General features: G+C 41.4%; 1 protein-coding gene across 3 annotated transcripts in view; it reads right to left on the bottom strand.

Annotated features, from left to right (window-relative positions):
* Nucleotides 1–4,252: 4,252 nt before the first annotated feature.
* The window catches only part of grin2aa (glutamate receptor, ionotropic, N-methyl D-aspartate 2A, a), a 138,132-nt gene continuing 127,336 nt past the window's right edge, over nucleotides 4,253–15,048 (bottom strand). For all 3 annotated transcript variants that reach the window (XM_071474137.1, XM_071474136.1, XM_071474135.1), the window contains 2 exons: nucleotides 12,266–12,504; nucleotides 4,253–10,258 (listed from right to left, as the gene is read on the bottom strand). In XM_071474137.1, coding sequence (XP_071330238.1) covers nucleotides 8,279–10,258; nucleotides 12,266–12,504 — 2,219 coding nt within the window. In that variant the 3' untranslated portion in view covers nucleotides 4,253–8,278. The remainder of the gene's footprint in view (nucleotides 10,259–12,265; nucleotides 12,505–15,048) is intronic.

Raw genomic sequence — 15,048 nt, 5'->3', positions numbered from 1 at the left:
AAGCTACCCACTTGATTTGACCAAGTACAACTGCTGAAGCCTCATATTAGTTTTGGTTCAAGGCCAGCAGAGACAGGAGGAATGATTACAGTGATCTGTGATGCACTCGATGTACACATGAGCATGTGATGAGCCTATCCTTTAAGCTGCACATTTCATTCCAACCAAAAAAAACACCCTCACAACACTCAAGCTTTTGCCACAACCATAAATATGGATGTCTATTAAATTTGTGTGTCCTCCATTTGTAGTAAGTGTTTCTGAATTTAAGGTCCATCTTGAACAAATGTTATGCTTTTATAGCATGCATGCTGAACTAACCAGTAATACCCAATTTTTCAAGAAGTGTGACGGCATTCACCCTTCAAAGGCTCTTCTCTAGGCGAGGGCCTTTTGTGTGAGCAAACCATTGATAGGAAGGTATAGGGAGCTAAACCATGGTAGTCTGATGCCTTTTTCCTCTTAATAATCAGGCCCATTTCTTCTTCCCTGGACTCCATCAAAGTAGTTGAGAATAATTATGAATTTAGTTGGCCGGCGTGTGAGAGTGTGTGTATGTATGAAGAGGTGAGACAGTTTTAAAGATTCCCACTGGGTGGATACAGTATATGCGATGCAGAAAAGCTTTTGATAGAAAAATCTATGGGCAGACACTTGTGGACTAAGACACACACTAGATGGACACACACACACACACACACACACACACACACACACACAGGAAGGGAGAGCCGGGGGGGGGGAGGTGATTTTCTGAGGACCAAAGGGGAGAATTGGAAATGACAAAATAAACGAGTGCTCTTTTCTCTCCTCTCTCTTTCTTTCATCTGCCTCTCTGCAGAAGAAGAATGATCTGCCACAGTCTTTTTGTCGAGCTGGCTGACACAACCGTGCACACACACACACAAACACAAACACAGTTTCCTCCGCACAGTTCTGCTTGGACCACGCTGTTGTTGACTGTGTGATCTGATGAATGACATCCCCATTTAAATTATTGCCCCTCCTCCGTGTCTCTAGCTGTCTCTCACAGACACACCTTTCAACCACCTTCAAAAAACCAAATCTAGTGAAGTATCTACACTTGTCACAAAGTGCCTCCGTGAACATCAGCAAATGAATACCAAACTGACAAAAAAGTTAAAGCATAGAATAATATGTTCCTAATCATAGTTTACCCAATACTAAACCATTTTAGTTGAATAATATAGATTAAAGCTATCCTATGCTAACCAAGACATGAGCTATATAATGGAAGTACTATTGTTATGTAGCCAGGTGGGAATAGTAATAGTATCTAATAGCAATATTAATGCAATTCTCTTTAATGCCAAAAGATGGCACTGTGCCTTTTGGGGGTACCCCAGTAAGCACAAGGGATTTTGGGGAATAGCAGAGAGGACCTGGAAACAGGAAGCTATCTTGTTTACCACAGTTTCAATGTACATCGTTTTTCCTAAAAATAGTGGCTCTTCTCTGAAAGTAAATGTCCCTTAAAATGTCACTGAAGCACAAAATATAAAGTGATAAACATTTCAAAGTAATATGTGGAATTTTATCCGCTAATGTTACTGCATTTGTTGGATGTTGGCAGACACGCATAGAGCCTACAGCAGTCTGGGAGAAAGTTGTTGTAATCACTGGATGGATGCACTGAACAGTAAATATTCAATCAAATTTTCCACATCAATCACGACATTTTTTGCACTCTCATTACCTTACACTGGGTGTATTTTTGGTTTGAGTATTTTTGCAGGAGAAGTTTATATACGTTTTTTAGTACAGCTTTTGTACTGATTACACTGAGGAGCCAATAATAACATTTCTGTGTCCTGTATGGGTTTAATTTAGCCAGACTATGCAGACTATCCAATTTGAAATAGAAAAGTCCATTAAAAATTGAATTTTCACATTTCATTGAACATGTTTCATGAGCGGTTTGCTCATATCACAATGTTTGAATTGGTCCAGAAGGTCAAATCATTGGGGGAACTTTAACATCAACAATAAAGTGAAAAAACCTTTACACATCTTCAAAGAGGTTTGTCCCTCAGATTCTATGATGTCCGCACCTTCATGAACAAGGCAAGACCACAGACGCTACCTTTTGCATCACTTTAATTCTCTCTATTCTCTCTCTCTCTCTTTCTTTATATTATATATTTGCCCATTGTTGTTTCATCCTGTTACATAAAACATTAAACAGCAGCAAACGATACATGAGCATGTATGAGGACAGGCAGCATGATGCAATCCAGCAAATGCATTTCTCTAAGTTCATCTGCCATGTAGAGAGGTTTTACATCTTCACTTGATACCAGCTATAGCAGAAGAGCACAGGCTAAGGTAAGATGACAGTACTGTTCTAAAACGACAACAAAACACAGCAGATTATGAATAGAAAACCCACACAGAAGGAATGAAAGAGCAGTGATCAAATCAGTAGTGTTTTCTTTTCTTATTTATTTAAGAGGAAGCTGAAAGAGATGGGAAGGGAAATGTGTTTGTTAGAAAGCAAAATAGTGCACAGAAGGAGGGAAACAGATGGAATACATAAAGGAGATATATAGGTGAAGAGACAGAGATCTAAAAAGGAAAAGAAAAGAAAAAAGAAAAGAAGAATGTGGGAAATGTTATATGAAGCTGTTGCCCAAATGGTCTCTTGATGCTCCACTGGGCAGAAACACCCACACACACAAATGCATGTGTGCAAGCGATCACAACACAAAGGCCTCTCTGCTGGCATCACTTTCACCTGTACCTGTGCACATGTGATGTACAAAACATAAACACAGAGGAGAATGTAACTTTTTCATCTCGTCATGGAAAGTAAACGGAATCACTCTTGGCCATATTAGCACATTCGTTTAACACTACATAGTTATCGTATAAAAGATAATAATGGCAGTGGATAAGTTTAGTAGATTTGGTAGAATGATTGAACATAGCCAACAACCCACCTTCATACAAACCCCATCATGTTTATCTATTGTGAAATTAGCACCTCAATAAAAAACCATCACAAAAAGAAACTGTCTGTTGAGCTGTCAGTATGACCAATTTGTGTGTTTCAAAATCAGATATATAACAACTGAGAATTAAAGAGGGCTTTGTTTTGGTTTGGGTCTTGTAAAGTAATTATACTTTTGATGGGGCAGAAGTGACAAGTGTCTGAACTGAATAACTAAACACACACATTTTTAACCTGTGGCTGGTGGACAGCAACACAAGTGACTGAAAAAGTACCTTATGAGGAGACATGTTGTGTCTGCAAACAGCCCAGTATTCCCAGTATTCCCAGTATCACTACATCACAGTTCCCATCATTATAGAAACAAGCTATATAAAAATTATTGACATTAAGCAATCAAAAATGTTTTCACTTAATGTATACTAATCCAAATAGTGGAAAATGAATAAGTAAATGCAATAAATTATATAATTACACATTAAAATTAGTTTTCAAAGGAGCTGTTTGTAAGTTTTGCTATCGCTACATAGTCAACATTAGCATTAACAGCGGTTCACTTACCAGTCTAGAAGAAACGTTGTGAGTTCAGCATCAAACTTCATGCCTTTACTATCCAAGAGCTGTCTGCAGGGGTGGAGAACAACCCTCTTGTTTCGCTTTTACTGCTATCACTTCTTTCTTCTACTGAAGTTAGCATTCTAACCAGCTAGCTGCAGCCCAGTCACCCCATCTCATCACTTTCTGATGCTGAGCCACTGAAGTGTCCAGGCTCCGCTGAAGAAGCGCACCTGCTCAGAGGACGTATTATTACCTCTTGTCTTGTAAATGCAATGATGGCTGAAGCTCTTGGCCAGACTAGTAAGTAAACAACTGCTAATGCTAAGACTGGCTATGTAGCGACAGCAAAACTTACATATAGCTCCTTTAATCATTTACAGCTTTGCAATAATTGTTAAACGTCACGTCTTACCTGTATTGTCACAGAAGTAGAATTGGAGCTATCCACCTCATTAATTACATGCAAAAAAGAATAGACTTAGAGTAGACTCTCAATAGAGAGTCTATGACCTGCATGGTACTGCAGATTTTCTTCTGAAAGTGTACCAATTGTATCTTGAACAGAGAACCAATAAAAAGTATCTTCAGGTGGAAAAATAAATCAATGGGAAAGTACTTTTTTTCATTTCCTGTAAATTAATATGTCAACATCAACTGACAAAAGCTGTTACAGGTGAGACAAGGTGCCTGGTGTGTATATTGTGAATTTGACAGGACAGCAAACCTTGTGAATGGTGAAGTTTTATTCTAGTCGCTCTACATAGAGAGAGAGAGAGATAGAAAGAGAGAGAGATAGAAAGAGAGAGAGAGATAGAGAAACAGTGCCACTGTACAGAAGAGCTCCTGTGAAATTCACACAAAAAATATTGTTTTTACTCTTTATCATTTATAATTCTCCATGATGATGTATTCCAGTATGAATTTACAAGCGATGTATACAGGTGTCATTTCTAAATATATTCAAAATAGTTCCTTAAAAGTCTTTGAGGAAGTATTAGTTTAAAAAAAAGCTCTATTCTTACAGCAAACCATAAAGAAAGAGGTCTCGTATCTTTGGAGGGATAGCAGACTCAAAGTAGAGGGTTGCTTTTTTTTTCTTTTATCTTCTTTACAGTTGAAGTCCTGACTACATATGAAGGAGAGGGAAGAGAGAAGCAGAGCTGGTGATACAGTAATTCTCACCTGCCATTGGAGGAAGAGCAAGGATGTCCCGCCATACCAAGCCAAGCCCTGACCCCTGACCCGCAACCCCACTGGGCAAAACATGGCCTGATAACGACCAGTCCGCCAATGAGGAAGTTGCACGAGGGTCAAGTCCTCGCCTTCTCCCCCAAAACAGCAGCAGCATCTTCATCGTGTTAAACATAGATAATTTTTTTTCTCTCAAATATGTATATACTCACACCTGGTTACAACGCAGTAGTGATCATAACATCATAACAAAAAGAACAAACAAACAAAACAAAAAAAAAAACTAAAAACATAAAACATTAAAATTGTTACATCTGGGGTTGCATGCCATCACCTCATTATTTATCATTAAATGTAATTAAAATACATTTTTGCCATTAAAAAGAGCAGGGTTGTCATCACAAGGGTGTGTCTGGGTGGGTGGGTGTGTGTGTGTGTGTGTGTGTGTGTGTTTGTGTGTTTGAACATAAAACAGCATCAGTTTACATGACAGTTCTGTAAAAGTAGAACGAATAGAACAAATTGTCATGAGTTCATAAAACGCAAAGGTGCAGTTTGATATTTTTACATGTGCATATTGTTCACTTGTCAGCTCACGCAAGCAGCATGTGGAGATAAATATGATAATAATCATAAATATGCAGATAAGATGCAAAAAAGGACAAATGTTGCTTGTCAGTCAACATTGGGTAAGCTGATTGGGAATCAAGGAGAGGTTCACTGCAGTATTCCAAGAGTACAAAAGGACGATATGACCTTGGTTGTTAAAGATGGAGCTTCAATTGAAACACAGTGGCTAATGCAGTCAACTGCCATTAAAAACCATGGAGAGGAAAGAGAGAGATTCCTGGTTGAGTATTCCTTAAAAGGGTAGCTTTTCAGATTTTGGATGTTTAAGTAACATCCTCCATTCTGTTAATGGCGCTCAGTTTGGTAAGGAGTAGAGTTGCATGCAACACACCCCTCTCTGAACAAAACGATCTAGGTCCCTACCCCCATCCCTCCTTTCCCTCCTTCTCTTCCTCTTCTTCTCTCTTTACTTGGGTTGCATGAGCTCGGGCAGAGAGCCGAACTGGAAGACCTTGGACTGGTAAACATCAAAAGGAGAAAAGTTTGATCCTGCTGTGCAGCCACTATAAATTGTGTTGTTGTTTTTCTTTTTTTTTCTTTAAAAATTTTTTTTTTCTACAAAAAAATCTGTGCCGCATCATGTTCTGTTGCTACGGTTGAAGCTCCCCCAAAACGCACAGAATCATCCTGAGGTATTTTATTTGATACAATTTGGCTTTGTGAATCCAATCAATCAAGCAAATCAGTCAGTTAATATGGTTACATGATTTTTCTTTTGACTGTACAATTTGTACAGTATAATGCTACAAAAAAAAGTGTTTTTGTGGGAACGAGTGTACATGGAAGTATGTGCATGTGCAAGTCTTTTCTGTCAAGTGTTATCAAAAAGAACAAACAATTAAACAAATGCATAAACAATGAGATTAGGAACAAAATGTTCTGGTTAGGTCTTCAAGCTTACTGAAGTTCTGCCATGCACACACACACACAACTTAATGCACACTAAGATGGATACATGATTGATGAGCACATAATAAAGGAGCCGCCACGGCTCTATTTCTCTCAAACTGTCCCACCCTTCCCATCCCACATCCCACCCAAACAATGCTATGAAGGTAAACAAGGGACCCATCTTAAGTAGTCTTCAGATCCTCACAAGCCTGGTTGATTACGCATCAACCACAATTAATGATCAATTTTTAATAGTCGATTCTAGTTAGACTGAAATGGTTATCGTACTGTGTAGCACTGCTACTGTGTACCAACCAATCAACCGAAGCTCGATTTTACAAAAACCCAAAGAAATAAAGTGAAGTGGTTCTATAATTATCCAACACTCTAGTTATGACATGTTGATCGAGGAAGGAAAGGAGGAGGGAGGAAAGAGGGAAGGAACTGTCAGTGGATTTTTATAGTTAATACCCTGTTTCTCAGTGGCAGAGAGGTCAAAAAAGACACAAAAAAAAAAAAAGAACACATCAGTGCCCACCCCCTCCCCACCTAAAACAAGGTGACAATGGACACAATTGTCATTTCATCCTTTTCTCCCTTGTTATATCCTCTTTGCTCTCTTCCCTTCCGCCATTCTCTTGCTCTTTTGCAGCAGGAGCATGACACTGATTTACTAAGCACAAAGGTCAAGGTTCAAGGTTTCGATTGTACAAGTATCCATCCACCATATCTGGCAAGACACAGTCTTTTTTCAAAAACATGTAAAATATGTGTCTGTGAGTGTATATGTGTGTATTTTCTCTTCTCCGACACAGAAAAAAATTAACACATGCAAAATAATCTACTACACTTCGTTTTTTTTTCCAAAAAGCTATGCTTTTTTAAAAGCAAATGTGGGAGAGAGGTTTTAAAACTAATGGCTATTGTGCTACCAAATAAGCAAACACTAAAATCCTACATAAGGGGATCCGGATGCCAGAATCCCTAATAAATCTTATAGTTTAATAGAATAAAAAAGCAATACTTTGCAATTATTTTTCTATGTGCAGCGCCACAAATGAAATGCCCATCAATTGCCCCTGCAGGTTTCCCTGCTTGTCTGTCTTTTCTATCAGTCATTTTGTCAGTCTGTCTTTTTTATCCGTCAGTCTGTAAACATTATTCATTGATAGCACCTACATAACTCTCACTTTCTCATCACTACCGTGTCTTTAAGCATGGGCTTAACACATGAAACCAAATTCTGACCAAGCACACAAAACCTAACTGGCAAAAACGACTGGATGCTCTACTCTGTGCCGCTCATCTCCTTTCTCCCTCTCTCTCCTCTTGCACTGCCAGGTGTCTCGGTGGCCATATTTGTCAGAGTAACAAGCAGCAGACTGTTGGACTAGCTCACTGTGACGCCCCTGCCCTCCTGGGACACCTCCATGTCTGGCTGCGACATCAAACGTGCCCATCTGGTCTCCCTGTCAGGCCCGTTCTCCTCAACTAGTGAGCCCCGAGCCTGACAGTGGAGGTGGAAAGGGAAAAGGGGAGAAGGAGGAGGGGTTGAAAGAGAGGTTCTCTCTCTCTCTCCCTTTAACTCTTCTCTCATACAATTTCTCCTATCCTCCTTCACCATTTCCTCTCTCATTTCAATCACAAATCAACTAGAGTAAGGGAGTCCTCCCTTACTGTAACTTAAGCTTTCTCGGTTTCACTAATGGGACTATACCATTTCCTACCTCTTTTCCAAAACTTAGGGCTTAATGATTCCCCCTTCCATTTACTCCCAGATACCTTATGACAGAGTGCCAGTCAACTTATTGGTACATGGCAGAGGATGGACATAAATGGTGGTATCATCTGCAAAGAGAGTAGTAGTAGTACCGTCATACCCAAGTGGGCACAAGTTCATTTGGGTTACAATGTTGAAGAGAAGAAGAAAAAACGTAGTGTGGCTGTGGCATCCCTTAGTGGATAACATAGTTGATAAATTATAATACAAACCCAGAGAGGAGTAAGGAGGAGAGAACACATTATTCCTTATATCAACTAAACATCTGACTCCAGACTGGGGATTTTTTTATAGACCCGTCTATTGCTGAACTGGGCTGAGTTTAGAACTCCACGTGGGGCCGGGTATGCACTAGTCTTATTGGCTGAGTAAGGCATCACATGCTCTTTATTGTACATGTCATTAGCTATCCGCCCGTCCCGTGAGCAGTATGAAGTGGTGGACTTAACCGAAGAGCGGAGATTGTTCGCATCGTTGCGTGTTTTTATGGGGGCCGCTCCAATGACTGCTGCAGGCGAAGCCACCGCCAGCTGTTTGTAAATATCAGAGGAGCTACGCCCATGGACCAGTCTGCTGCTGGTGTCATCCCTCAGCGAGTGGCTGAGGAAAGGGTTTTCTGAGCCATGGGCCGGGTACAGGGACTTGCTCCTCTTGCTCTCCTCCAGGTTGTGGTTAAACAGCATTGATTTGGAGCCGGTGCCAAACAGTCTGCCGGAGTAGGGACGCATGCCGAAGAGATTCGCATAATGCGAGTCAGATGCAGAGTCCACGAAGCGATCCTTCTCCTTGAGGCTGACACTACGTGCCGGTCGGCCCAGGTCTACATCCTTGGGCTTTTCTAGCATGATGTTGTCAAAGGAATGCTGACGACTCAGCCTCAAGCGGTTTCTCTTTTGGACATGTGGCCCATCCGTCTGTGGCCAATACAGACCAAACATTTCGTCTGGTTGCTGCTGCTGTTGATGGTGCATGGTGGGACTGACCAAGGGGTCTGTGAGGAGCTGGTCCTCACTAATGTCATACAGGTTGGCCATGTGGACGCATGCTTCACACCGATTATAGGGTGAGCGTGTGGCAGAAGCTGAGGCAGATCCAGTAGGCGTGTATGGCCCTGCTGGTGGGTAGCCAGCGGTCACTTTGGACAAACAGGAACGGCAGTGTGTCTGTTTGTAGCGATCAATGGATTCATGTGGGGACAGGGAAAGGTTTTTCTCTTTCACGCTGTAGTGTTTGGAGTAAGTTGGGTCTGGTAGAAGATCTGAGTCTGTGTGATGCAAAGGTGAGGAATTCAGATGAATGATGGGCTGCTCACACTTCCTAAAGTTGTCACTGTGGTCAGAGTAGATCTCAGGGTAATCCAAATCATCTGCAGCAAGGCCACGACTCTCGCGGTAGTGAATGGGGTCTGAATGCAGGCTCAGCTCTCGGTCTGAGTCGATGGTGTAGATTTTCTCTCCTCCTCCTCCTCCACCTCCTACTCCTCTCCCAGTTTGGTTGGTTCCGCCGCTGACCTGCTTAGTCTTTAAGTAGGACAGCTCCACCTCACTGCAGTCCCTTGGGTATTTTGACGTCACCGATCTTTTTTTTAAGTTGTCCTTGGGCTTCAGGTGCTTGTTGTTTTCTGGGTCCTTGTAGGAGGCTGCCCTGCTGGAGCAGTCGGAGATGTCGGAGTGGGCTGTGTCCTCAGGGAGGTAGCGCTGTGTCTTCATCGACATTCGTGGATCTGGCATTAGCATGTCTGGCATCGGAGGGGGCCCAGGTGGCACTGAACGGAGCGTGTCCACTGACTTCTTCCACAGGGTCCGGGGCGGCTTGGCATTGGTTTGGACTGCGTCAGCGCTCACTGCCACCTCTACTGTATTGGGATTGGCATCATTCAGGGTCAGGGGATGCTGGCCTCCCTGGAAGATGTAGTTGTTCAGGTGATCTTTGTGGCGGTTAGCAAGATAGGACTGCAAATCACCAGTATCTCCATAGATCATATCTTTGGGAGCATAGCTTCGGTTGTCAGCATAGATGAAGTTGCCTTTCTCTGCCATCATATCCATGATCATCGGGCCAGCTGAGTGCATGAACTCACGTTTGGGTGAGTTCATGCGAGAGCCACCCAGGTTAGACATGTTGGTCATCTGTTTGGCTGACTTAATGAGTTTAAGCATTTTGTCCTGAGGGCTAAAGTCCAAATCTGTCTTTTTCTTCATGTCAATGTGGACTCCATGAATGCAACTCCAGATTCCCTGCATGTATACGTATGGATGAACAAGTGAAATGGAGGGTGAGAAAGACGGAAAAACAAATAAAAAATGAAGAGAGAGAAAATAAGAGGAAGAGGGGAATGAGAAAGGGAAAGAGATAAAATGAAATGAAAGAGGGAAAATCAAAGATGAAGAGGGATCGAGAGAGGAATGGAGAGAGACAAACAGCATAATGATTACTTATCTACTCTGGCCAAACATACTTGTGATCTGTATGCTTTATTTAAATTCATTAAATTAATGATAAATGTCAAATTGGTAGTGACTCAGCAAATCAACCAACACAGTCTTTTATTGCCATAAAGACAAACTTGAAACTTCAAGATATGAATCTTCTAAACAACCATGATTGATTTATGAGGATGCCGCAGTAAAAACAACATAATAATTTAGGAAGTACTTACGTGGAAAGGATTCAGAATTAATCGTAAAGACACAAAGACAACAAAACACAAACAGAATATTGCTAAAGAAAACAATCCAACCAGGCTAAAAACTGTCCCTAGCAGCACTGCTTGCGCAAACACCGGTCCATCATAACCCAAAGAACCACTTTGTATACTTTCTAAATGGGACTCACAGACAAAATGTGATGTAATACAGATGTCTGTCAGCAGATCTATCAAGTTTACAGTACAACTCTATTTTACATCTGAAAACCTATATTTTGCGAAAATGTACCAGTGTTTTACAGTGAGTAGATTTCATTCAAACAAACTTAAATCAATAACACTGAAAATATGAGAGGCTGGTTACATATGCCCCAAGCCTCCCTTAGAGGCACTACAGGGCTTACATATTTTTTTTTATTTTTTTTTTTATGAAAGAATAACAGTAAACAGTAAAAGCTGCCATCACTTTGACTCTGAGGGAGATTAAATAAAATATGGGATGTTTATATGGGTTAACTACTACAGAGCACCTGCTAATCTTATGTCTGAAAATAAGGCCATGGAGCTCTCATTCTATGATCCAAGTCTCAGAAAACAACCACAGATCTTCACTGCAACCATTTCCCTCTACAGGAATCTACATCCTTGCAAGGTATTTATCACATTAACAAATTCTGTGCTTTTTCAGTTTAGCTCACATTTTGTGGGCCTTAACACAAGACTGAGGATGTGTTTTGCCCTCAATCATTCTTGAGAATGGCTTTAAAATAACATATTTCTCAAGAAACCTCACTTTATCTTCTCAAAGTTTTTTTCCCCTCTTCACCATCCCCCTCTGTTAACTTTGCAAACAGTCACTCTGCCTCAAAAAATAGTGCAGAGACACTGCAGTGCTTTTAGGGATGCATGTCCATGTCTTCGGTTCTCACACACAAGAAGGCAGAATGCTGACCTTTTTGCAGAATGAAACAGGATAGATTGATTTAGCGTGGGTTGCCGTGATTTCACCCAAAAAACATGCTGCAATTAAGATCTATTTTTGTCGATATTCAGGGCTGCCTCGTGATCCCCCCTCCTGCTCCTATCCCCATCCTTCCCTCTTATCCTCCTCTGTGCAGCCCTCCCTCCTTCCCCCTTGTTTCACGCAGTTTCTTAGTTTAGCAGCAGCTCTCTCTGCATGTGTGTGCGTGTGTGGATGCTTGCTCTGCTCCCTTTTTCTGCTGATAGAAAATAGAACTGAGACAGGCCTGTCTGACCCCAATAATGCAGCATTAGCCCCCAGTATAGTTGCAGTGCTTCGTTGCACCTTTTGGTCTTGAACAAGAGCACTGTTAACCCAGTCAGACCACCCCAGGCCCAGATATTCACACAGCCACATACTCACATATATACACACTCAATGGCGTTTCTGTGAGTTGACTATTGGGCCAAATTCCAGACTGTTCTTCCAAGGTGTGTCTTGTTTTCATTAAAACCGTAATTCTATGTAAAGCTGTAGTAGGTATTTGTTCTCCCAAATCACACAACAGGCTAAACAATGCTTGTAGAACATGTTTGCACACACAAACATACACCTCCTACACAAACCAGTCCTTACCCGACTGATGGAGAAAAGAAGACCTGGCTTGCCAGAGCAGACCCCAGTAAAACAGTATCTGAGCCGCCAGTAGAAGAGATGCTCAGAGACGAAGGTGATTAGGGAGAGCCCCATGGCTGTGGCCAACATATAGAAGACCCCAGCCATGTTGTCCACATCCAGTTGACTGGACATCACCTCGTTCTTCTCATTGTGGCAAATTCCTGTCAACCACTGGGCTTCTAGTTCCTCCATTTCACCTGAAAAACAAAAGAGCAGAGAGAGAGAGAGAGGGAGAGACTCAAATTCTTTACTGAGTGGCTCTTCGGGGTTTGAAACTAGTGCATTTTAAGCTTAGACATAATATAAATGTTTGTCCCAGGGTTTTCCACTAGCGCATACAATGTCCAGCTGTGCCTTGCTTTCATTAAAAATGTAATTCTACGTAAAGCTGTAGCAGGTTTTTGTTCTCCCAAACCACACAACAGGCTAAAGAATGCTTGTAGAACATGTCTGCACACGCAAACATACACCTCCTACACAAACCAGTCCTTACCCGACTGATGGAGAAAAGAAGACATGGCTTGCCGGAGCAGACCCCAGTGAAACAGTATCTGAGCTGCTTCACAACAAAGTCAGCTTAAGTCGTCGGTGGTCACACACTTTCGAGGCTGTAAGAAAAGTTCAACGCACTTTTCCCACAGACCAGGTGATTAAAACTGGTAAAACACTGAATAAAGCAGTTTCACGTTAACGGCCAGTGTTGCTCTAAAGCTCTTGGGCAGATAATCTCTGTTTATGAAAAAAGGTCAGCTGTCAGGAGGTTGAATGCTGATATATTTCTTTAATTAGCTGATTTTACGTGGACTGTGGTTTAAAATAAACGTCTTTGGGCATCACTAAGCAACCGGGCTTCCAGTCCCTTCTATGTTGCCTGATAGGGCAGAGAGATCGTTTCTTTAGTGTTAATGAAAGAAAGGTAGAAACCAACAAAGACCTTATCTTTTCTCATTCCTCACTCTGTGTTCCCTTCCCTCTGTTCCCCCTCCTTCTCTGGCTTCCTCTGTGACATTTGGCGCGTGGCTAATCCAATCTGTGTCATTCAGGGCTGGATAACTAAGGCTGCTAGTGGGGAAAGACAAATATCGTGGTGGGGTTCAGCTAGATGTCTTGAGGCTGCAAACTCACTGAGACATCATTAACCCTTTGGGACAATTGAGGAGAATTTGTGTCCTGTTAGATTTGCAAAGACACTAATAGATGCAGCCGTGGTCCATCTTTGTTTAACATGACATTATGACATGCTTGGAATTGACTGCAGAAGAGAATTAAGATAAATTAGATTTTTTGTTATCAACAGGTCGTTTTGTCTTGCTCTCTTTCTCCCCCTCTTTTTTTTTTTTTTTATAAATCGAGTGCATTCAAGGGAAAAGCTTTGGGGAGCTGCTCCTGTCTGCACTGTTGCTCTGACTCTGGGGGGGAAGTATTGCTGAAATTCAAATTTTGTTCTCCTTTCAGCAGCCAGGCGGCTCAGGCAATAGTCTGGTGACCAGTCAGCTGGAACACAGGAACACAAGTCTCTACAAGTTTCATCCACACTTTCAAGGCTTTTAAAAATGTTTTAGTTGAGGCACCTATGAAAAAAAAGAAAAAAAAAACATTTTCTTTAAAGCTTTGACCTTCTGTCTTCTCCATTACATTATTATGAACCACAAACACAAAATCGAGTCTAGTTCAGGACACTCACTTAATGCAAGTTTCTTGAGAATGCTTATCTGCACTTTGAAATGACGCCTCCTCCTGACCCTGACTGGATCATATTTACTTCTGACAGATTACAGTCTTGCCACTCTGTCCAAATGTATGATTTTGCACCAAGATGAATACATTTGATCAGGACAGTGCTCTCTGAAACTAGGATTTAAAAGTGAGAAGAATACAAATTTTGAACATTTCCATACTATTGCCAAAGGGGTACTGGTAGGACAACAGGATATGACAGCAAAGTATTGTCATTATTTGTATATTTTGCCAACATTTACTTCCCTCCCTCTTAGAAAAATCAAGTTTTAAACCTTGTTAACATGTCCACATGTTGTATTTTATATCATGCAAGACATATCATAAGTGAAATAAGCAGTCAACGTATGACTGCGTATTCCCACCTCGGAACTGCAGTAAACCAAGGACAGTCTCATAAAAACTGGTTCAGACAGTCAGGGTTCATTCGTCACAAACGTTAGGAACCAATCCCGTCAACTTGTGCCAGGGGTCTGCAAAAGAAACCTGAAACCTAGCTTGTCAGTACAGAGAGTTTGCATTAGCACAACCACTCAAGCTGTGTCAGCCACTGTCAGTTACAAACTAACAAGCTAACAAACAACATAAACAAACTCCTCATCTGAGTCTGGGTCTGACTGAGGCTCAAACATGAGACTGAGTCTCTCTGATGTTTCCTCTAACCATCTTGATATGCTCTGCTCTTTCACTTGTCACCCTAGCACAAGCAATGGTGGGTGGGGCTTGAGGCCTGAACCAGAATTTCTCAAGGTAAGAAAGCTAAGATGCACTTACAGCCCTTTTTCAGTTTTTTCTGTTTATTGCTTTTTATGTGGGAAAACTATGTTAAACAAAATATTAATCACAATAGAGTATTTTTACATAGTTTAAAACATGTCTGGGGAGGAACTTTAACCGTCAAAATGTGACCTACAGCTGGTTCAGCCATGTGTGTGCCAGCCCAAGTGTTTCCAGACAGCCTGTTTTGTCTCCGTCTGTCTGTTCGTCTCTTTGTTCTTCACTTT

Source organism: Trachinotus anak, unplaced genomic scaffold (assembly GCF_046630095.1).
Source record: "Trachinotus anak isolate AG129_WGS33_773 ecotype Australia unplaced genomic scaffold, CSIRO_AGI_Tana_v1 ptg000003l, whole genome shotgun sequence".
NCBI lineage: Eukaryota > Metazoa > Chordata > Actinopteri > Carangiformes > Carangidae > Trachinotus > Trachinotus anak.
This window is presented reverse-complemented; position numbering and strand designations above follow the sequence as displayed.